A 24,293-nucleotide genomic window follows, 5' to 3' on the forward strand; every position below is an offset into this window, starting at 1 on the left:
TACATACATATATATATATATATATATATATATATGACGGGCTTCTTTCAGTTTTTGTCTACCAAATCCACTCACAATGCTTTGGTCGGCCCGAGGCTATAGTAGAAGACACTTGCCCAAGGTGCCACGCAGTGGGACTGAACCTGGAACCATGTGGTTCGTAAGCAAGCTACTTACCACTCCTATGCCTATACCAATTTTACATATTAAACATACTCCTGGCAGCTAGTGCATACATAATAATGACCTGTACAGACAATGTGTTTCATTATGCAAACATAATATATTTCAAATTATATTAAGCAGTACTGTTCTGTTAGCAGTGTTATTAAATCACTTTTTAAGATTATTTCTACAGATTTTCTATCAGGCACTTGAAGGAGAACATAACAGAGATCATGAAAGTTACTGAAGAGCTTTCGGTTAATTACTTGTAGGAACAGCATAATATACGCAACCATAATATACTACAAAGCATACTAAACACTTTTTAAGTTAATGCTGAGTCCATTACCTATTTGTCCATCTTCGATCGCTTTGTTTATATTAGATACATTCAGATATGAAATGTCAAAACAAATTAGTGCTGGTTATAATTGTTATAGAAAATCTGTAGAGATAACCTTAAAAATTGATTTAATAGCACTGATATAGAAAAACAATGTTTGAAAAATCACTAGTCCTGCAATTAGTCATATATATACTTATATATATATATATATATATATATAAGTATATATATATATATATATATATATATATATATATATATATATATATATACATATATATACATACGTATGTGTATGCATGTGTGTGTGTATGTGTGTGTATATATATATATATATATACGTACGTGTCTATATATGTATATATATATATACATGTGTTTGTATATATATATATGCATGTGTGTATATGTGTATGATATATGTATGTGTGTATATATTTGTGTGTATGATTATATATATATGTATGTGTATGATTATATGTGTGTGTATGATTATGTGTATATATATGTATATGATTATATATGTATGTATGTATATGTATACATATATATGTGTGTATGGTTATATATATGTATGTACATCTTGTGCGGGTGGCACATAAAATACACCATTTTGAGCGTGGCCGTTGCCAGTACCACATGACTGGCCTTCGTGCGGGTGACACATAAAAGCACCCACTACACTCGGAAGGGCATCCAGCTGTAGAAACTGCCAAATCAGATTGGAGCCTGGTGTAGCTTGCCAGTCCTCAGTCAAATCGTCCAACCCATGCTAGCATGGAAAGCGGACATTAAACGATGATGATGATGTATGTCTCTCTATATATATGTATATATTTATGTATGTATACATAATACATATGTATTGGAATAGACTGAAAAGTTTGTTTGGTTTCTTTTTTTAAGTAAAGATAAAACAAGTCTTAAACATAAAGTGATGTATTCAATCAATGATATAATTACCGTTTTGTTCCAGTATACCTCTGCCATCTTGTAGGCAGATCCATTATTTCCAGCTCAAACAAGTTTTACTGGTGAAAAACTCATCCAAGAGAATTTTGATATCCTCTTGAAAGCTGAAGGTCTCTCATTCAGTTGATTTTTTAAGAAACCAAAACAGTGGGAATCTGAAGGTGCATGGTCAGTCAAATATGGAGAGCGCACCAGACTTCCCAGTCAAGTCCCAATAGCTTATTGTGTTTGCAAAGTAGTGTGCAATCTGGCATTGTAATGATGAAAGACAAAGCTGCCCTTATGATTAGCAAGTGCTGAATGCTTCTGGTAGATTGTTGCATTTAGTTTATCCAGCTGGGAAGATGCTCTTAAATCTCACCAAATTGAAAGCATAACCTTCTTTGGTTGAAGTCCTGCTTTGGAGGTTGTCTGTGATGGTTCACTTGTCTGTGATGCTTCACCCATTGTTATCATTTGTGCTTCACATTGTTGTAGATGATTCATTTTCCATCCTGTCACCATTCTCTTCAAAAAGAATATTTTCTTCATGTTTTTTCAACAACTTGCAGATGGAAATCTATTGGTCATGGTTAACATCATTCAATTGATGTGGGGCCCCAAACACTGAGCCTGCTAACATAACCAAGTTTCAATACTTGATTTGAATATTTGGAGAATATGAACGATCATCCTGGTCATATAAGGGATTGGTGTCAACTAACTCCTAGTGGCTGTTAATCTCATTTGGATTGAGCTGTGCCTTGAACCAAATGATTTTCTGTTTGAAATCTTGGAAAACACTTATGGTACACATATCCCATAACAGCATCCTCTCCATACAAAACCCATATCTCCCTACAGGTTTCCCTCACTTTCTTGCTTTGAGGTGTTGATAATGTTTGCTTTAGTTCTCCATTATCTGGGTGATCCCAAGTATACAAAATGCAATCTGTCTTATTGCACATTCACATCACATTGAAGTGTCAAGTATATAACAAGTGTGCATGTGCAAGGGACAAACTGAAGTTAGCTACTTATGAAACTGCTTGAAATTTAGAGTTCACAAAAACTGAACAGACATTTTGGCTAACCCAGTATGTATATATATATATATATATATATATATATATATATATATATATATATATATATATCAGCTGGAAATTGTTTACACCAGATACAAAGGTTTTAGTAAGAGCAGGAATCTCTCCAATTAACTCTCTGCTGGTTTCCAATCATTTGAGGTAGACTAGCCATTTAATATGAATGGAAGATGAGCACCTCCAAGCAGGGTTTTTTTTTTATGGTGAACTATTGGCTGGGAAATGAAAATAATGCAAGTCCTCCACCACACACACACTGATTTAATGACTTGCTAAAAACCAGTCTTGGGGAGTTAAATATACCATACAAAGATATTAAATCTATTGAAAGAAATAGTGAAACAAAGATTTGTCTGGAGTAACCACACAAAAGCATGCAAAAAGTGGAAGAAAATTACAGAAAAATAATGTCTTACTAAACATAGAAATAGTGTTATCCTTCAGTTACTCAATGTGTGGTAAGACCTTGCCTTTCTAGGCCTAGCTTAATTTCACATCTTAGAACTCCTCTTCAAACAGTTGGTCTAAATGACACAAAGATTATTCCAGTAGATATATTCATACACCATTGACTACTGACCGAGACCTTTGGAAATGTGCTGTGCGTGAGAAGACCCGGCAAGCCAAGTAAGATCGTTGCCAGTGCCCCTGGACTGGTTCTTGTGCGGGTGGCACATGAGATGCACCATTTTGAGCGTGGCTGTTGCCAGTACCGCCTGACTGGCTCCCGTAGGATTTTCGAGCGAGATCGTTGCCAGTGCCCCTGGACTGGCTTGTGCGGGTGGCACATAAAAGACACCATTTCGAGCATGGCCGTTTTCGTGCGGGTGACACGTAAAAGCACCCACTACACTCTCTGAGTGGTTGGCGTTAGGAAGGGCATCCAGCTGTAGAAACTCTGCCAAATTAGACTGGAGCCTGGTGTTGCCATCCGGTTTCACCAGTCCTCAGTCAAATCGTCCAACCCATGCTAGCATAGAAAGCGGACGTTAAACGATGATGATGATGATGATGTTTGTTATATGACCTGTAAGTCCCATGCTGATCTAAGAAGGCATTTAACTATTCATAAATCAGACGAGACAAACAACTCTGTGCCATTTGATGTAAGACATATTTACTCTGTAATGCAAATTTCAAACAGCTCTTGAGACAAAAGCCACTTAAATGCTCATGCACAGAAACAGCACATCTAATGAAAAGTGACCAAGCTTTGAATAGGAACAGACTACCTTATTGTATGTATATATATATACATGGGTGTGTGTGTGTGGTGATAATGATGGCTATATACACAATTACATAATATATATTATCAAACATACATTATATTTTGTCATCAAATGTCAACTTTTATAGAAAATAAAATTCAAATTCACTGATCCTTTTGTTTTGACATCTTTCTCTCTAGTTAAATTTCAATATAGTGGCAAACTTTTCCTATAATATTTCTTTACCAAGACACCCCACCACACTTCATCTCTCTAACTGCAGCTCTTCCTCGGTGCTATTAATTTTTCTCACTACCCTGAACCATTTCATTTGATATTGTCTTCTCCATCCACATTTTACATTGACCTCCACACCCTTAGCCTCCAAAACATCTCACCTTCTCCACCACCATAAGTCTCTCACTCTCCTCATGCACTACACTTGTTTCTCTCTCTCTCTCTTCTCTCTTCCACTCTCATAACCAGCCAAGTTGCCCATCAACACTCTCTCTCTCTCTCTCTCATCCTTTCACTGTTTACTATATCATCATTACTTTTCTGCTAGTCTTCACTCCCATGTATCATTGACCACCACACCACCCCATATTCACCATTCACTACATCCACCTCTCAAGCCTTTCCTGTCTCTACAGTTGTCATTCTGTCCTCCATTCCTTCCCTACTTACCCTTCAGCAATTTTTCTGTATTATATTGATCCCTTTATCCACCCCATCTCTCTCTCTCTCTCTCTCTCTCTCTCTCTCTCTCTCTCTCTCTCTCTCTCTCTCTCTCTCTCTCTCTCTCTCTCTCTCTCTCTCTCTCTCTCTCTCTCTCTCTCTCTCTCTCTCTCCCTCCCCCCCATACACTCTTGCAACCTTTACCCATTTACATCCTTGGTTCTTTTGCCTCTATTCACTTCTGCTCACTTCATATCTGGAGGGTCCACAGAGACTTCATCACCTAATTGCCCCTACACCCTCTCTTCTAAAATATAGGTGGCCATGTAGCTCTTCTACAGCAAAAAAAACTTGTTCAGCTATGGCACCTTCTCTCATATTTTAACCCTTCATCTCCTAGCATAAAGCCACCTCTTTCAAGTTTCATAGTCTTGCAAACTTCATGGTAACCTCACTTGTGTTGGTAGCATGAAAATAGCACCCATTGTATAGTTATCCCTTTGCAGCTGTTTCAGTGAATCCTGTAATTTACAGATATCATTGCGGACATTATGCGTAATGTCTATTATTCATTTAGTCACTCTTAGAGATGGAGAAAGCTGCAGCTTTGTCAAAACATATCTGGGAAAACAACAGGAACTGCACAATTAAATGGTGAATTTGTGAGAAACCTGACCATATATTAATGGAAGAAAAAGACGCTGTTTGTGCACTGTACAGAATTCTGCAATATTACAGAACACAAAACCTTTAAGTGATTAACTGAACCACCATCCAGAATGTTTTCAACTTTGTAAATATTTCTTCAAATGTCCTAACGTCCCATTAACCTGCCTGGCTAATGACTCGTCTTGTATATCTTCTTTTAGAAATCATTCATCATCATCATGATAATTATCATTTAATGTCCATTTTCCATGCTAGCATGGGTTGGATGGTTGGACAGGACCCAATGGGTCTAAGAATGCCATTGTGCTTTAGTGTCTACTTTATCTATTAATTTATAATTTAGACTTATTATTTCATTATACTTTTAGATCTGCTTTATATTTGTACTTTTCATTCCTCTGTCTATACTGACAAGTGTTTTAATTCTAAGTTTATACTCTTCTTACATTAACTTCCTACATTTCACAGACCGAATACCATCCACTTTGTATCTAATTTAAATTACATCCATTAAAAGAAATTTGCCAAACATATTTCCATATGCCAGTGCAAAGAAACCTTCAACTTTAAAAGTATTCAGAAATTAACTCCCATTTCCTTTTTTCTTTGTTTTTTGTTTTTTGTTTTTGCATGTCAAATAATATATGTATGTATGTATAATATATATATATATATATATATATATATATATATATATATATATATATATATATATATATATATGTATATGTATATATATACATGTACCACTTGACTGGCACTTAAAAAGCACCATTCAAGCATGGTTGATACCAGTGTCGCCTGACTGGCTCCCGTGCTAGTGGCATGTAAAAAGCACCATTTGAGCATGACCAATGCCAATAGCACCTGACTGGCACCCGTGCTGGTGGTACATAAAAAGCACCATTTGAGCATGGCTGATGCCAGTGCTGGTGGCATGTAAAAAGTACCCACTACATTCTCAGAATGGTTGGCGTTAGGAAGGGCATCCAGCTGTAGAAACCTTACCAGATCAGATTGGAGCCTGGTGCAGCCTCCTGGCTTACCTGTCCTCCGTCAAACCATCCAACCCCTGCCAGCATGGAAAGCAGACATTAAAGGATGATTATGATCACACACACACACACACACACACACACATATACATATACAAAAGTAGGTTTACAGTTATCAGGTAGGCACTTTAAATTTCTATCTTACAATTAACTAAATTGGTATAGAATAATGGTTTCATATTTTTTTATAATTAAGATTTAAATTGTTAATATATGAATGCAAAAGAGATAGTTGAATAACTGTAAACCTACTTTTGGGCTAGCCTATACATATATATATATATATATATATATATATATATATATATATATATATACACACACACACATACAGGGTGCTGTGAATAAGCTGTTGTTTAAATTATGCAAAAAGGAAAATAACACTGACATTTTATTTTAACAGATATATTTACTAAAATTACATAAAGATATCTTGAAATACTAAGGAGAAACATTATTCTATAAAATCATCATTGGCTTCAACCATGGTCTCCAGACGACTTTAGAATCTCCTGCAACTCCTCTGGATGGTCTCCTTGTTTAAGTTGGTGAATGCTGTCATGATCCTTGCCTTCAGTTCAGCTTTGGTGTTACAAGGAGTTTTGTTGGTCTCTTGTTCAACTGTGCCCCACACATAATAATCAAGGGGGTTGCAGTCTGGGGAGTTAGGTGGCCAGATGTTAGGGGTGATGTGGTCCCAGAAATTGTCTGACAGCCATCACTGGGTTCTCCTGCTTGTGTGGCATGGTGCAGAGTGCTGTTGCCAGACATAGGGTCTTCCAGTAGCCACCCTCTTGACCCAGGGCAGCACTACCTCCTCCAAGCATTTAATGTAGGCTATTGGGTTAAGTCTGAGGCTGTGTAGGAAGATGAATGGAGACATTACGTTGCTATCACTAGTGATCACTTCCAACCCAAGGAGCCGTGCAGTGAAACTGAACCTGGAACCAAGTGGTTGGGAAGCAAGCTTCTTAACTACACATCCACACCTGCACCTATTATCATTGATACATTTCATTACTGTGTCTGGAGAAATGTTGAATGGCTATTAGAGCTGGTAATATGTAATGTAATATATATTATTAATGAAAGCGAAATTGTGATGGCACCTGTGCCCAGCATCGCCTTTCTGGCACTTGTGCCCGCGGCATGTGTAAGGATTCTCGAACGAGATCGTTGCCAGTGCCCCTGGACTGGCTCTTGTGCGGGTAGCATGTAAAATACACCATTTTGAGCGTGGCCGTTGCCTGTGCCACCTGACTGGCCTTCGTGCCGGTGGCACGTAAATACACCCACTACACTCTTGGAGTGGTTGGCGTTAGGAAGGGCATCCAGCTGTAGAAACTCTGCCAAATCAGATTGGAGCCTGGTGTAGCCATCTGGTTTCACTAGTCCTCAGTCAAATCGTCCAACCCATGCTAGCATGGAAAGCGGACGTTAAACGACCATGATGATGATGATGATGATGATGATGATGATGATTAATGTGTATGCAAGTGTGTTAGTGTATGTGTATTTGTCACTAATAATTATAGACAATATCTAGCACATAGAAGAACTGTTAGCTGTCATACTTTATGTTGTCATCAGGTTTCTATAGGGCAAACCCAAAACTTCAATTATAAATTTATATACATACCTACACATACACACACAACACATGCAGGAGTGGCTGTGTGGTAAGTAGCTTGCTTACCAACCACATGGTTCCAGGTTCATTCCCACTGCGTGGCACTTTGGGCAAGTGCCTTCTACTGTAGCCTTGGGCCAACCAAAAACATTGTGAGTGGATTTGGTAGACGGAAACTGAAAGAAGCCTGTCGTATATATGTATATATATATATGTGTATATGTCTGTGTGTCTGTGTTTGTCCCCTCCAACATCGCTTGACAACCGATGGTGGTGTGTTTACATCCCCGTAACTTAGCGGTTAGGCTAAAGAGACCAATAGAATAAGTACTAGTCATCCAAAGAATAAGTTCTGGGGTCGATTTGCTCGACTAAAGGCGGTGCTCCAGCATGGCCGCAGTCAAATGACTGAAACAAGTAAAAGAGTAAGAGTATACAATATATCTCTTATCTCTTGCTTTACTCATAAGGTTACATGTGGGGGGGGGGCACTACAATGAAGAATTTTAGTCAATGAATCAACACCAGTACTTATTTTTTTCAAGCCTTGTACTTTGTCCAACCACTGGGTTATGGGAAGGTAAACAAACCAACATTGGTTGTTAAGTTGTGGTGGAGACAAACATAAGATACACACACACACACACACACACACACGCATAAGACACTTGCCCAAGGTGCTGCAGATGGGACTGAACTCGGAACCATGTGGTTGTGAAGCAAACTTCTTACCACACAGCCATACCTATATATATATATATATATATATATATATATATATAGTCTGAATATGTATATATGTATGCATATATGTGTCTTTCTGCATGTATATATAAATATACACACACACACACACACACACACACACACACACACACATATATACACACACACACACACACACACACACACACACACACACATTATATATATATAACATTAGCAGTTCGGCAAAAGAGATCGATAGAATAAGTACTAGGCATACAAAGAATAAGTCCTGGGGTTGATTTGTTGGACTAAAGGTGGTGCTCCAGCATGGCTGCAGTCAGAAGACTGAAACAAACAAAAGAATATAAAATTGATCCTTTTGTTTTAATTATTGTGGGAAAATAGTTTTCTTCTTTATTCCTAGCATGCAGCTATAACTAACATACATACTTTCTCTGGAAAAAATTCCAACTATTTCTATGTGGCACTGAATTTCTGACATAATTTACATTATCATTTCAAAATGTTTAGATTTTAAATGTTTTCACTCTGTGGCATTCGTGAAATTGTTGGATGCGTGTGTGTGTGTGTGTGTGTGTGTGCTTGCGTGTGTGCGTGCTTTGTTGGGTTTTAACTTCAGCATACATGTATCATGGTGCATAAATAGATTCAATTATGTAGAAAAAACAAAAATAAACATATATACGAGATGAACTGACTGCAGTGTGAAAGAGAAAATATATTACATATTAGTTGAGTAAAGAATCTTTTGTTTCTACTTTTGGTACAAGGCTTGAAATGTGTGTGTGTGTAGAGAGAGAGAGAGAGAGGGATACTTGATTACATCAATACCAGTGCTCAACAGGTACTTATTTTGTTGACTCTGAAATGATTGTGTATGGTGTTCCAACGTTTTTGCCAGCTTGTTACTTTGGGTTGGATAAAGAATTGTTGAGTGATCTGAATGGGAGGAACCTGTGGAAGCAGAAGAACAAGGGAGACATATGATGAAGTGTTAGGAGTTGATCTCTGAATCTTACAGAGGAAGTTATACAAGAACGTGGATGTGGAAAGATGCTGTAAAGGAGATGTATATGACCCATGTATGTATAGAATAATGATGGTAGTAGTAGCACTGCTATTGCTGTCTGTTTATTCATTCACTTAAAGCAGTGGTTCTCAACCAGGATTCATATGGCCCCTAGAAGTTCATATAAGATTTTTGGGGGTTCACGCTAGCAAGATAGTAAATTAGGGATTCACACTATTATTTTAAGGGCCCAGGAATAGTTTTTTTTTTTTTTTAATGTATGTATTGCAAGAAACAGCTAGGTTTCTTTTTCTAACATTTTGCATTGTTCAACCTTACTAGTGAATAACAATGTAGAAACTTTGAAAGAAGTATCTATAAAATTAGTTTTTAAATATCGAATGGCCATGGGGGTTCACCAGAATAAAATAGTAACTACTGAGTTAGAGAATAAAATAGTAACCAGTGAGTGAAGGCATGGCTTAGTGGTTTGCGTATTCGGCTCACAATTGTAAGGTAGTGAGTTCGATTCCCAACAGTGTGCTGTGTCCTTGAGCAAAACATTTTATTTTGCATTGCTCCAATCCACTTAGCTGGCACAAATGATTTGTACCTGTAATTCAAATGGGCCAGAGCTTGTCACATTCTGTGTCACACTCTATCTCCCTGAGAACTACATTAAGGGTATGTGTGTCTGAAGCATTCGGCCACTTGCATATTAATTTTTCAAGAGCAGGCTGTTCATTTGATTGAATTGAACTGGAACATTTGTTGTCATAACCAACAGAGTGCCGTACCATTCAATTAGCTTGTAAGTGACTGAGTATTCCACAGGCACCTGTGTACCCTTAGTGTAACTCTCAAATAGTATCAATGTAGCACAATGTGATAAGGCTGGACATTTGAATTGCAGGTGTACTCCATTTAACAGGCTTCCTCACATTTTACTTCTACCAAATTTACTCACAAGTCCTGGCACAACCTAAAACTATGTTAAAATGATTTTGCCCCAAATCCTACATTTTGGAATCAAACTGGAACCTCATACATGTGAAGCTAACTTCTAAACCAATTGACCATGTGTGCATCCTAATGTGCGTGCGTGTGTGTGTGTGCATGTGCGTGTGTGTATATATATATATATATATATATATATATATATGTATATGAATTTAAGTCACAATGTATGGATTCAACTAATCCAGTGGTACTCATAAATAAAGCTCCTTAATGTATCATTCTATAAAACATAGAATACATAATACGATACAAGAGAAAAGGATAAGGAGTGTATAAAATAATAAATAATGATAGAAATACACTATGATAAAATTTGTTTTGCAATTGGAAATTCTTATTTAACAACAATTGTTTCGCAGCTTAATAAACATGCATAGATAATTTATTTTTATTATATTTTATAAGTAATATAATGTAAATAATGAACATTCACTTTTTTCTGAATTAATGGTGAATGAATTGTTAATCACTGTTTACTGTATTTGATGGCATATAAGAAACACTTTTTTTTTCCCAAAAATGTCTCAAAAGGTTATCTGTCTCAGGTTCCACATGCAAAGTTGAGTCAGTATTACATGCTTTGAAATGCTAAAAATGTGTTGTTTTTTTTCCTGAATATGCGCTGCTGAAGTTGGGACCATCAGATGTATCCATGCATCACACTTGCCCAAAATGTTACACTGTGGGATTGAACCTCAGGATTGCAAAGGGAACTTCTTAAGCATTCTCTGATGCTGTATTCACATGCACAAACACACACACCTATGAGGGGGTGCTGAAAAGTTTTCCTGCCTTTGGTTTAAAGAAAATATAGGAGGATCAGTTAATTATGACTTTATTTAACATATTTCCTTCTCAGATTTATACACTTATTGATGCAGTCCTTCAGTTTTTCTAAGCCCTGTAAAAGAACTTGGATGGTTGGGCCTCCAACCAGGCCTTTTATGATACCCTTAAAGCCAGGAACTTATCAGCATCCCCTCATACACATTACCAACTTCTACAACTTTACATGTCCAATAACTTCAAATTATTTATATATTTCTCTTTTCTTTGTCTCTTTCATTAGATGTCAGTAATATTTCCTCTGAAGATGGAGAAGATAAACTCTTGGAAACAAAACAGAACGTTCAGATTCTTGCTGATGAAACTGCTCAAGCATTGAAGAAAAATGTTTATAAAAATTATTCCCAATTCATAGAAACAGCCAAAGAAATTTCAGGTATATTATTTCAGTTTTCTTTTGTCTCTCTAGAGAATATTGTTTCATTTTTATCTTGATAATTGTAGGTGCTACAGCAGAAATTACATTATGGTGATCTAAATTAAAATCATCCATCAAAATTCCTTGTTAATTAATGTTCCAAGCACCAACTTAATGATGCCTAAGTTATATTACTAAAAAAAGTCGTCACTATTTTCAAAATTCATTGAAACAAAGATAGTCTGTCAGCAGAAATAGGGTAAGAAAAGGATTAAAGTGATCAAAATTAAAACTCTCCATCATAATTCATGTTATGTTCCAAACATAAGTTATTTTATTAAATTCTTCATTATTTTAAAAATTCATTGAAACAAAGGCATTGTATTTCAAAAGAAACACGTTAGCAAAAGAGTTGGGGAAATATTAACAGAATTTCATCACTTTTGCCCTTAAATTTATCTTTTGATATTTCAAAAGCGTAGAGAAGTGGGTGTAAGAATGATGATGGTGATGATGATAAGTCTCCTGTGAAACAAAGGAGGAGAATATTTAGCTAAATTCTCCATTACTCATGTAAAAGTTGCCATTCTGGAGCCGTCACTATTTTCACACCCTTCAATTGTCTTTGCTAAGTAAACATAGCAATACCAGTGATGGATTATGAATAATTGTTTTAAGGCATTCATAAGACTCAGCCTTGTGATATCACCATATTAGAAATAGTAAGTTGAAATATTAAATTGACATATCTTTCTCTATATATATTTAACCCTTTAGCATTTAAACTGATCCTGTCCGGCTAAATTATTCTATGTTTTACATTCAAACTGGCCAATCTGGCCTCCCCCATCTACACTACATTGTCATTCTGAAACTAAACAATCACAACATCAAAGTCTCAAAGTGACAAGATGATACTTGATTATTTCAAAACAATATGGTTAATAGATATTACATTTGATAGAATAATCTGAATACTAAAGGGATATAGACAGATATAAATATGTATATGTGTGTGCTTGCTTATGTATGTTGCTGTCTTCTTGTCTTATTGCATAATAATTGTAAACAATCTTCTGTGGAAATGTGTTTGATGATAGGGAAATATTAACCTTACTTGGAAACAAGTGAAGGTGGTTAGTGTCAGAAACTGCTTCCTGCAAAGTTCCACAAAATTCCATCTAATTCATGCAAGCATGGAAAAGTAGATGTTAAAAGAATGATGATCACAATGATGAAGATGATTTTCTCTTGGAAACCTCATATGTAATGTCATCAGTGTCTTTTTTTGATTTCATCAACAATTTATTCTTAATGTGATTCAAAATATCCATAATTAAATTTTCCTTTTGTTCAAAATATTTTCTTTGACTCTCTAGGACAGAGCTTTAAATTCCTTGAATAAAGTTTTACGGAGCAAAATAAAACCTGGCAGCTATAAATTTTTGCTAATCTCTTTTTACATGTAAACACTCTAGAATGTAGCTAAACTGTAATAAAACTGAACCATTCCTTCATCATAGCTACAAATAGCAGCAAGAGGATGTGCTCTGGCATGTTGATTTCTCTTGAAGATGAAATATTCATCAATAATCCAACATTCCATTAAGAGATACAGCATGTTTTCATTTAATTTTTTGTAAATTTCAAACAAAAATCAATAAATGTCTCTGCTGGACTAGCATCATCATCACCATCATTTAATGTCCATTTTCTATGTTGGATGGTTCAACAGAAACTGTCTGCAGCAAGGCGGCGAGCTGGCAGAAACATTAGCATGCCAGGCGAAATGCTTAGCGGTATTTCGTCTACCGTTACGGTCTGAGTTCAAATTCCCCTGAGGTCAACTTTGCCTTTCATCCTTTCGGGGTCGATAAATTAAGTACCAGTTACGCATTGGGGTCGATGTAATCGACTTAATCCCTTTGTCTGTCCTTGTTTGTCCCCTCTATGTTTAGCCCCTTGTGGGCAATAAAGAAATAAGAAACTGTCTGCAGCAATCTCCACTGTCTGCTTTGGCATGGTTTCTACAGTCGGATGCCCTTACTAGTGCCAACATCTTTACAGAATATACTGGGTGAATGTTTTCATAGCATTAGCAATAGACAGATAGCTATCTTTCAGACGCTTAAGGAGTCCACTTTATCCTCTCATTCACCAACCACATTATAGAGTGACTTAGGTGCATTTTATCATGTCATCAACAATTAAGAGGTTGTCATATTCTTGACAACACAGAGGAATCCTCTCACCCCTATATTATCAGGTTCTCTCTACCCTACATTGATCCTGCTCATCTGCCAGCCATTCAACAGAGTGGACTGTTTTATAGTGGGGGCAACTTTGTATCCCATTAGACTAAAATGTTCGTACTCCTTCACGATAAATTTGGTCACTCAAGGTAACATATCTGAGGCAAGTAGAGGAGGGGGTGGGCAATGATAGAAGAAAAATGTTTGATGGTAAAAAGTGACTGGACTAAAAAGGTGGCAGAGGGAGAGAGAGAGTGTGTGTGAGGGATAGTAATGGAGGTAGATAATGATAAAAGTAATGGAATTTGACAGCTAGTGGTTAGAAGGAAAGGAAATGATGGGTGGCAGCATTGAAAGAGTGATATGGTGTTTTGGGTACTGTCTTCCTTTGTGATACTAGCAGAATAATATTGCAAATAGAAGAGAATATGAGTGATAAGGAGATAGTGACATTAATATCTGATATAATGTCATTTCTAGGGAGCTACTATGGCATCTTCAGAAAGTCGCTCATATGAGAGGCTAGTATAAACTTGAAAGCATTTCTTGAGATGTGTTGGTTATTGTTCCCCAATTTTTTCGTCTATTTTGATATTCTTTACCCGCAGTGTCAACTAGTAGCTGTCCATTATCCCCTTCCCTAATGAAGAAACCAGACAACCATGTATGCATGGCAAATCAAATAAATATTGATCTTTTGAGTTTTGATACACTGTGGCTATGTTGACAGACAGAGAGAGAGAAAGAAAGCGAGAGTGAAAGGGATATCTGTTGTGGGGAGGAGTCAGCTGTAAAATGCAGTTGTTTGTTTCCTCCTGCAAAATGTTGTGTACTATCCTTTCTCTTCTTAATAATCTACACTTGCATTTGCTCCTGATGGAGTCCCTAAAATATAATATGGCAGTAAAATTAATAATCTCATTTTGTAAATTTTTTATGTTTTGAATTGTAGTTCTTGAAGGAGAAATGTACCAGCTGAGCCACATGTTGACAGAACAAAAGAGCCTTATGTCTACAATGATGGAAATGTCTTTGATCAGTGACAAAGGTAAAAAGTTGTTCTTTTGCTTTTATACTGTTACCCTTTTATTACAGGTATTCAGTCTCAATGAACTTGAGAACTGTTGTTGATAGCAGTGCCACTGTCTCCTCTGCCTGACAGAATGCTTAGTAGCATTTCAGCCATCTTTACATTCTCAATTCAAATTCTACTGAGTTTGACTATGCCTTTTATCCTTTCAGAGTTGCTAAATAAGTACCAGTAGAGCACTGAGGTAAATGTAATCAACCAGCACCCCCCCCCCCCCACACACACACACACAAAATTTTGAGCCTTGTGCCTATAGTAGAAAGAATTATTATTATTTACACTTGTTGCTGCTTTGATTTTATATAAGCTGTTGGAAGTCTCAGAGACCTCAAGTAACAACAAGCTGGACATTTTACTATGGGTGTTATTTATGATTAGAACTGATATATTGTACAGGAAGGAGACCACAGTCTGAGAACTAAGGTTCTGTTAAATTTGTAATATTTTAGTTTTGAAATCAGGTGATTTCAGGTTAACAATGTGTGACTCTTTACATTCTGAGTTTAAATACTGCCAAAGTTGACTTAGCCTATCATCCTTTTGGGGTCAATAAAATAAGTGTCAATAGAGTACTGAGGTCAATGTAATTGACTAATATTCTCCCCTAAATTTTAGGTTTGTACCTGCAGTAGAATACATTATCATCATCATCAATCATTGTTATTATAATTTTATAATTATTATTATTATTATCATTATTATTATTATCATCATCATCATCATCATCGTTTAACATCCGCTTTCCATGCTAGCATGGGTTAGACGATTTGACTGAGGACTGGTGAAACCAGATGGCTACACCAGGCTCCAATCTGATTTGGCAGAGTTTCTACAGCTGGATGCCCTTCCTAACGCCAACTACTCAGAGAGTGTAGTGGGTGCTTTTACGTGTCACCCGCACGAAGGCCAGTCAGGAGGTACTGGCAATGGCCATGCTTAAATGGTGTTTTTTACATGATGCCACCTGCACAGGAACCAGTCCAGTGGCACTGGCAATGATCTCGCTCGAAAGTCCTTACACATGCCGCGGGCACAAATGTCAGAAAGGCGACGCTGGGCACAGGTGCCATATTATTATTATTATTATTATTATTATTATTATTATTATTATTATTATTATTAAGGTGACAAGCTGGCAGAATCATTAGCACACCAGGCAAAATGCTTAGCGGTATTTCGTCTGTCCTTATATTCTGAGTTCAAATTCTGCCGAGGTCAACTTTACCTTTCATCCTTTCATGGTTGATGAAATAAATGCCAGTTATGCATTGTGGTCGATGTAATCGACTAGTCCCCTCCCACAAAATTTCACGCCTTGTGCCTTTATAAGAAAGGATTATTATTATTATTATTATTATTATTATTATTATTATTACTATTATTATTAGGTATGACTGTGTGATAAGAACTTTGCTTCCCAATCATATGGCTCCAGGGTTAGCTCCACAGTGTGGTACCCTACTATATCCTTGGGTCAACCAAAGCCTTGTGAGTGGATTTGATAGATGGAAACTGAAAGAAGCCCGTTGTATGTATATATATATATATATATATATATATATAGTAAATGAAAGATAAAATATACTAGAATTTTAATTATTAATTACGACAATTGTATCAACACATCTAGCATCGGTTGGGTGGGACACTTAATAACTGGTTCAGGAGCATCTGGTGGTGCAGATGTGTCTCATCGGGTAATAAACAGATACAACTCATTCAAATAACAGTTCCACAATGTATCTTCTCATTTCGTAGAAAGAAAAGCAAAACGAAGAAAATACCTTTATTTATATAGAACATCAGAAATAAAATCACAGATGCAAAATACAGCAAGAAAATATATATATATATATATATCATCATCATCATCGTCGTTTAACGTCCACTTTCCATGCTAGCATGGGTTGGACGATTTAACCGAGGACTGGTGGACCAGGTGGCTACACCAGGTTCCAATCTGATTTGGCAGAGTTTCTACAGCTGGATGCCCTTCCTAACGCCAACCACTCCAAGAGTGTAGTGGGTGCTTTTACGTGCCACCAGCATGAAGGCCAGTCAGGCGGTACTGGCAACGGCCACGCTCGAAATGGTGTATTTTACGTGCCACTGGCACAAGTGCCAGGAAGGCAACGTTGGTAACGATCACGCTGATGCTATGTACTGGATCGATCCCAAAATCTAATCAGTTTGTGCCAGTCACAAGGACCAACATCCCTCAAAGTCTCATCTGAATCCATCCAGCAGTTCTTGAGATATCTTGTCCATGGACAAACAAACAAACATGACTGAAAACAGTATCGCCACCTTCGCTAAGGTGGAGGTAATAATGATAATAATCCTTTCTGCTATAGGCACAAGGCCTGATATTTGGGAGAGGGGTATAATCGGTTACATTGATTCCAGTGTTTCACTGGCACTTAATTTATCAACCCTGAAAGGATGAAAGTCAAAGTCGACCTCGGCAGTGTTTGAACTCAGAATGTTGTGACAGATGAAATACCACTAAGCATTTTGCCCGGCATGCTAATGATTCTACCAGCTCACCACCTTAATAATAATGATAATATGGGAAGGTACGCAAATGTAACTGGAAACATTGTCTGGGGGGTCAGTTCAGACTTCCATTGCTAGAAGCCACTTGATGCAAGCCTCAGACATCAGTCTGCCAACAGGTGGCAGTGTGTGAGGTCATACTGCCATGTGGTGCGTCATTGTTTTGCAGTGCTTTTCCCCTGTTCATCAATTTTTGTGATGGCAGAAATGAAGGAACAGCGTCTTTCCATGAAATTCTGTTTCCTGCTGGGAAAAACCGGAGCCAAAACAATTGTAATGCTTCAAACAGCTTATCACAAGTAAAAACAAGTTTACAAGTGGTTTTCACGCTTTAGGAATGGTCACTTATTGCTTGAAGACCAACCTTGTTCAGAGCAACTGTTGACCTCCCAAATGGATGAAAACATCATGAAAATTCATAAACTGATCTTGGAGGACCGTCATCAAGCAATTGACGAACTTGTTGATATGACTGGTATGTCCTGGAGATCCTACCAATGAATTTTGAGCAAGGAATTGTGAATGAAAAGAGTTGCAGAAAAATTTATGTCTGACTTGCTTATGGAAAATCAAAAGCAGTCACAACTGAATGTGTGACCCATAAACTGAAAGAACAGATGTAAGTTAATCAGACCTTTTTTCAAAGGTCATCACTGGTGATGAGAGTTGGTACTACGACCTGGAAACAAAACAGCAATGAAGTCAATAGGGGCATTCAATGTCACAACACCCGAAAAAAGTGTGTCAAATGAAGTCCAATGTCAAAATCATGCTGATTTGTTTCATCGATGTGAAAGGAATTGTCTACACAGAATTTGTTCCTCCTGGTCAAACTGTTAACCAGACATTTTACTTGGATGTTCTGAGACTTTGCGAGACACAGTGAGCTGAAAACGCCCCAACCTGTGGCAAAATGGAAAGTGATCGTTTAATCACGACAATGCACCTGTGCACACCACCTTGAGCGTGAAACAGTTTTTGACCAAGAATAGCATGACTCTGATTACCCACCCTCCCTCTTCACCTGACCTTGCTCCCTGCAACTTTTTTTTGTTCCTCCAAATGAAAAAAAAGTCGTTAAAGGAAAACGTTTTGCAGATGTGGAAGAGGTGAAGAAGAAAATAATGGAGGCATTAAAAGGCTTCACTTGACAAGAGTTCCAGGACTGCTTCGAACAGTGAAAAAACACATCTGGACCGATGCATTGCTTCAAATGGAGAATACTTTGAAGGTGATAAAAGTGTAAACATGTAAAACTGAGTGAATAAACCAATATTGCAAAATTCTGGTTTCTTTTGGATACCCACCTCATAATAACAATGACAACAATAATGACAATGATGGCTTCTTTCTTTTTGAGAATATTAGTGATATTAAAATTGGTATGCCAGATGATAATTTCATAATCTGTTGACCTGTCATTAGAATCTATACTTACATCTACATTGTGTTGTTCCAAGTGATCTTCAGTCTTCATCAGATTTGGACCGGGAACCTTGTATTTCTAAATGAGAGTAAACATTCTTATCTACTTTGACATTGACACATGAGAAGAAAAGATAAGCAAAGTATGAGGACGTGTTCCCTTTTGAGGTGTGGTTGTGTATTCAGTTACGTTGTCCTCATCATCATCATCATCATCTCCAGAAACACAGTAGTTTTAATAATAAATTGAAAACTCATCACTCTGTGGTCTGTACTCATTCACCCACTTACGATTCCTTTGTTTGTGGTTGCTATTATTTTTGTTAAAACACAATGTCTGCCTGATCAAGCAAGCATGTGCTGAAAGAGATTTCCAATCATGAACATTGTCATCTTTTTCAGGCATAATGTATCTTGGACTATATTATCAAATATGTCTGTTTTTAAGACAGTAGTGTTTGCTGTCATCTTTTTTTTTTGGGGGGGGGGTTCAGACATAGTGTATCTTTGACTACATTCAAATGTATCTGTTTTTAAGACTAGTGTTTGTTTGAATTGAGAGGATTCTGGCTGCTAGTTATATCAGGTTGAACAGCCACATAGAAGTTCCCTCATAGACCCATGTGAGTTTGTAGTTAAGTGCATGTTGTACTGTGGGTGAAACTAGCATCATGTAATTTGAAGTAAAATTAAAGTAAAATGATAATGGCTAGCATTTAGGGATATTGTTTATTATCATTTTCATCATTGGTTTTAGATTCTTGGAAATATTTTATATAATATATTCTTCCATGTCCTATTTTCTTCAGACATTTATCTTATTGAGATTAATTTCTCTTGTATTATTTTCTCGCAATTATTATTAGCAAGATGATTGTAATCATTGTATATTGCTACAGTTCGCTGTCCTTTATTCTTCTCCTCACACTGATGAATAAAAAATATGAGAGGATTGAGGACTCTACTTTCATTTCATTATCAAGATTTAAGGCCGACACGAGGAGTTATGTCCCTTATGCAATGTAGTGACTACGGTGTGCTAAGAGTTTGAATATTTATGTGTGAATAAACACACATTTAGTCTTTTTCTTATGGTGGTGCATAATTTAACAGAGCCATCAGAGCATTTGATAGAATATCTTGCAGTATTTGTTCTGAGGTCAACTTTTTTATCTTCTCGGGGTTGATAAATAAAGTGCCAACCCAAGACAGGGGATTGGTAATAGGACCTACGAGATGACAGGGAGTGGGTTAGTCTGTACGTTGCAAAGAAGGGGCTTGTATCTATCTGCTAGTCTCCTCCCTAAAAAAAAAAGAATCTCAGTACCCTTTAAAGTTTGAAATAAGACACCATCCCATAGTCATATTCTTCTCAGAGGCCCTGAGTAGCAGAATTGTTATTGTGTCATCTGTTCCAGCTCTTCGTATACTATATCTAGAATCCACCAACTATCTTCGTGACAGTTATAAGACCTGATGAAGTGTTCAATTGATCACATCATCAACATGTGAAATGAGATCAGTGATAGGACAGAAAAATAATGTATACTTATAAGTGCGTCTATCATCAAAGAACATTTTGTTTTTAACATGCCTATGTGACATACTTAGCAATAATATCCATTAATTCCTCTCAAACCTATAGTTAGAACCCCAAAGACCAGAATATCATGATATTGCAAATGAATGCATCAACCATGTTAACTACCTTTATTTGCCTGGTTCTCTCAGACTCTAACACTCTTCAAACTTGAAGAGAGAACACCAGTACAACACATGAAATTTAAAAGGATCTTAAGAAACAAGATGATTGTAATAATTAACACCATGATAATTCATTTACTGAACATATTTCTTTTGAAATTTGAAATGTTTTAGCCTCAAATCTCAATATAAAAACTTTAAACATATTCATATATATATATATATACACACACATATATATATATACACACATATATATATATATATACATATATCAAATTATAATGAGTGAATCATAATTTAATCCTGTATCACCAGTGGATATCATATGAACAGGTTTCTATGTGGTCAGTCAATCTGTTATAAACAGCAAATACATCTCCCTAGGTCCTCAACCCATTTGATACTGGAAGATCACCTTTCATTTTATGATACAGATTTCTTGTTTTAAAGTGATCTAAATTTTGAAAATTCCTATTAAAATTTCATGTTAATTCATGTTCCAAGTATCAACTTAATAATGATAAAGATATTTTATTCTATTCTTTATTATTTCTGGAATTAATTGAATGAAAAAATATGGTAACACGGGTTCAAAAAAGAATCCATTGAATAATGTACTCTTAAATACACTGTACTTGAAAACATGTAAAGATGAGAAATTCACGGCTGGAACATATTTGACTGTTTGATTGATTACACCACAGTATGCTATATTTCACTGTACTTTGTGCATGACCAACACACTTAATTGTCAACAGTCCAGTCTACTTAGCTGTAATTAGGTACCACAGTGTGGTATAGTTCATTGTGTTGTGTCCATGATCAAAACACTTAACTGTCAGGAGTCTAGTCTACATAACAGTAGTGAACTATAGCATAATGTTGTGTGGTTCACTACATACTTGACAAAATAGACACGTGTGAGCAGCCATAAGTTAACATAGTGTGTTGGCAAGTATTATTCAACCAAATTACCTTTTGTTGGTTATCTCCTAGGTTATTTTGTGTATGTACCAACAGCATTACACTCCTATAAATTTGTCTTCTAATGTAGACCTCACTTGATCTTTCATCATCATCATCATCATCTTCGTTTAACGTCCGCTTTCCATGCTAGCATGGGTTGGACAATTTGACTGAGGACTGGTGAAACCAGATGGCTACACCAGGCTCCAATCTGATTTGACAGATTTTCTACAGCTGGATGCCCTTCCTAACACCAACCACTCCAAGAGTGTAGTGGGTGCTTTTTACGTGCCACCGGCGAAATATGTATTGGTTATGTGTCAGGAAAATGTAGTATTGTATATATGTATATAGCGGCGTACATACACTTTGGTCTCTTATATGTAAGTATATATATATCTAAATTTTGCACAACTTTGTTATTCTTTTTATTCTTTCATTCTTTCCTTCTTTCTATCAGCCCCTTCACACTTACTCTGTTCATTCCACTCTTCCTACTTTCACTCCCCCTCTTTCACATTTCCTGGCCTTCTCTTCATGCTTACCTTCCCTCCTCTTCCACTTCACTCTGTCCCTTACATTTTTTTCTCACCTCTCCTTAATTCTTCTATCCCTCTGCCTCTCTCTCTTCTCTTCCCACATGACTGGTGTTTGGCCAAGCCTGACCTTTCTTTTTTGGCTCAACTACCATCTGTGCAACATCTATATTCCTCCCTGTGCCTGTCAAATCTTATGTCCCTGCCGTAAATCTTTACTTCCACACACGCCAGCTTAATTTAATTCATCCTTAGTCAAAAGGCACCTGTTGTTAATGTCCTGTTATTTATATTTGTGTACCATTTCTCTGTTTTTTTCCGTCCTTGCTTTCTTCCAAGGAATCTAGTGCTCTTAGCTTAGTTTTTCCTTGGGACTGGCTAGATTGGAGCAATCTCGAGTAAACCAGCCAAAATTGCAAAGAAAACTCCAAATGACCTGTCCTTGTTTTCTTTGTATCGTCTGTCTGGATGTTTTGCATTCTTGTCCCATTTTTGTATTTTATATATATATATAATATATGTGTGTGTGTGTGTGTGTGGTGTGTGGGTGTGTGTGTGTGTGTGTGTATATATATATATATATATATATATATATATATATATATATCTGTGATCTCTGCTAGAAGTGTAGCCAGCTCACTAATCCGTATTTGACTTAATTGGACACTAAAAACCTGCTTGCGAAGACCTGTTGAGGCAAGTGAATTTGAAATTTGAATCTGAAATCGAAATTGAACCATACTCAATGACTGCTCACCACGCCAGTGGATCACTAACAGCACTGTCGAGCGTGTTCATTGCCAGAGCAGCTGTCTGGCTTCCGTGCTAGTGGCCTGTAAATAGCACCATTAGAGCGTAATCGTTACCAGCGTTGCCTTCTAGCACTTGTGCTGGTGGCACGTGAGAAAATCATTTGAGTGAGGTCGTTGCCAGTGCCGCCGGTGTGGCAGAAATACGTCCCACATTTTAAACTTTCACCTATGTGTTGCTAATGAACTTATGCAAGTGCCAATGATATTTTCATTTAGCTAATGAACAAAAACTGCAATGCTTTTTTTTAGACAACAGTTAATTTTTCATAAATGTTTTTTTTTTTTCCTTTTGTCAACCTTTCAAATGTGGGAGGTATTTCTGCCACACCATTTATATATATATATATATATATATATATATATATATATATATATATATATGATGATGATGATGATATATATACTTATGAATATGTATTTGCTGCTTTCTCTGCCCTACTCTATACATTGGGCAAACAGGACGCCGCTTGGCTGACTGGTTCACGGAACACCTCCAAGACATCTGACTCGGTAATGACACCCCGGTCTCACGCCATTTCTGCTCTACCGATCACTCTTTGCAACACCTGACCTACCGGTATCTCTTAGATACCCTATATTATAATTCTAAATAATTGTTACCTTTGATGGTTTTTATTCCCATGCTGGCCACTTGATAAAATTGATATTTAAATATCAATCTTATCCTTATTATATATATATGTATGTATGTATATATATGTATATATATGTTTCTTTTGTGACGTCCTGTACCTAGATATGCATCTATATATACATGTAGATGTAGGTATATACATACATGTATGTATATATGCATATACTCACATGTTATTTGTATTATTATATGATCGAACGCACGCGTCCTTTTTGTAAGTAAGTTTTAACTTTATATTTCTGATGCGCACTCTATCTATCTTTGTATCTTTCTCCCCCTCTCATTCTTCCTTCTGTTGTTCTTCACCTCTCCCCTTCACTACTATATCTCTCTCCTCTTCCTCCCTATCTCTCATTGCTCACCTATGTTCAACTTCCTCCCCTTTTTTCTCTCTCTACCACTCTTTCTCCTTACCCCTTGCTGGTCACATGTGACCGGCTATTGCTTTCTTTCTTCTATTGGTCACTGCCAAGCAAGCACGAACTTTCTTCTCTCTTCCCTTCAAGTTTGTCAAATCACAA

At 36.7% G+C, this 24,293-nt stretch overlaps 1 protein-coding gene across 1 annotated transcript in view; it reads left to right on the forward strand.

Annotated features, from left to right (window-relative positions):
- The window catches only part of LOC106872839 (exocyst complex component 8), a 105,975-nt gene that overhangs the window by 12,766 nt on the left and 68,916 nt on the right, over positions 1-24,293 (forward strand). The window contains exons 2-3 of the mRNA XM_014919972.3: positions 11,639-11,791; positions 14,978-15,073. Coding sequence (XP_014775458.1) covers positions 11,639-11,791; positions 14,978-15,073 — 249 coding nt within the window. The remainder of the gene's footprint in view (positions 1-11,638; positions 11,792-14,977; positions 15,074-24,293) is intronic.

The sequence above is a fragment of the Octopus bimaculoides genome, chromosome Z (assembly GCF_046866305.1).
Source record: "Octopus bimaculoides isolate indiv1 chromosome Z, ASM4686630v1, whole genome shotgun sequence".
Classification (NCBI taxonomy): domain Eukaryota; kingdom Metazoa; phylum Mollusca; class Cephalopoda; order Octopoda; family Octopodidae; genus Octopus; species Octopus bimaculoides.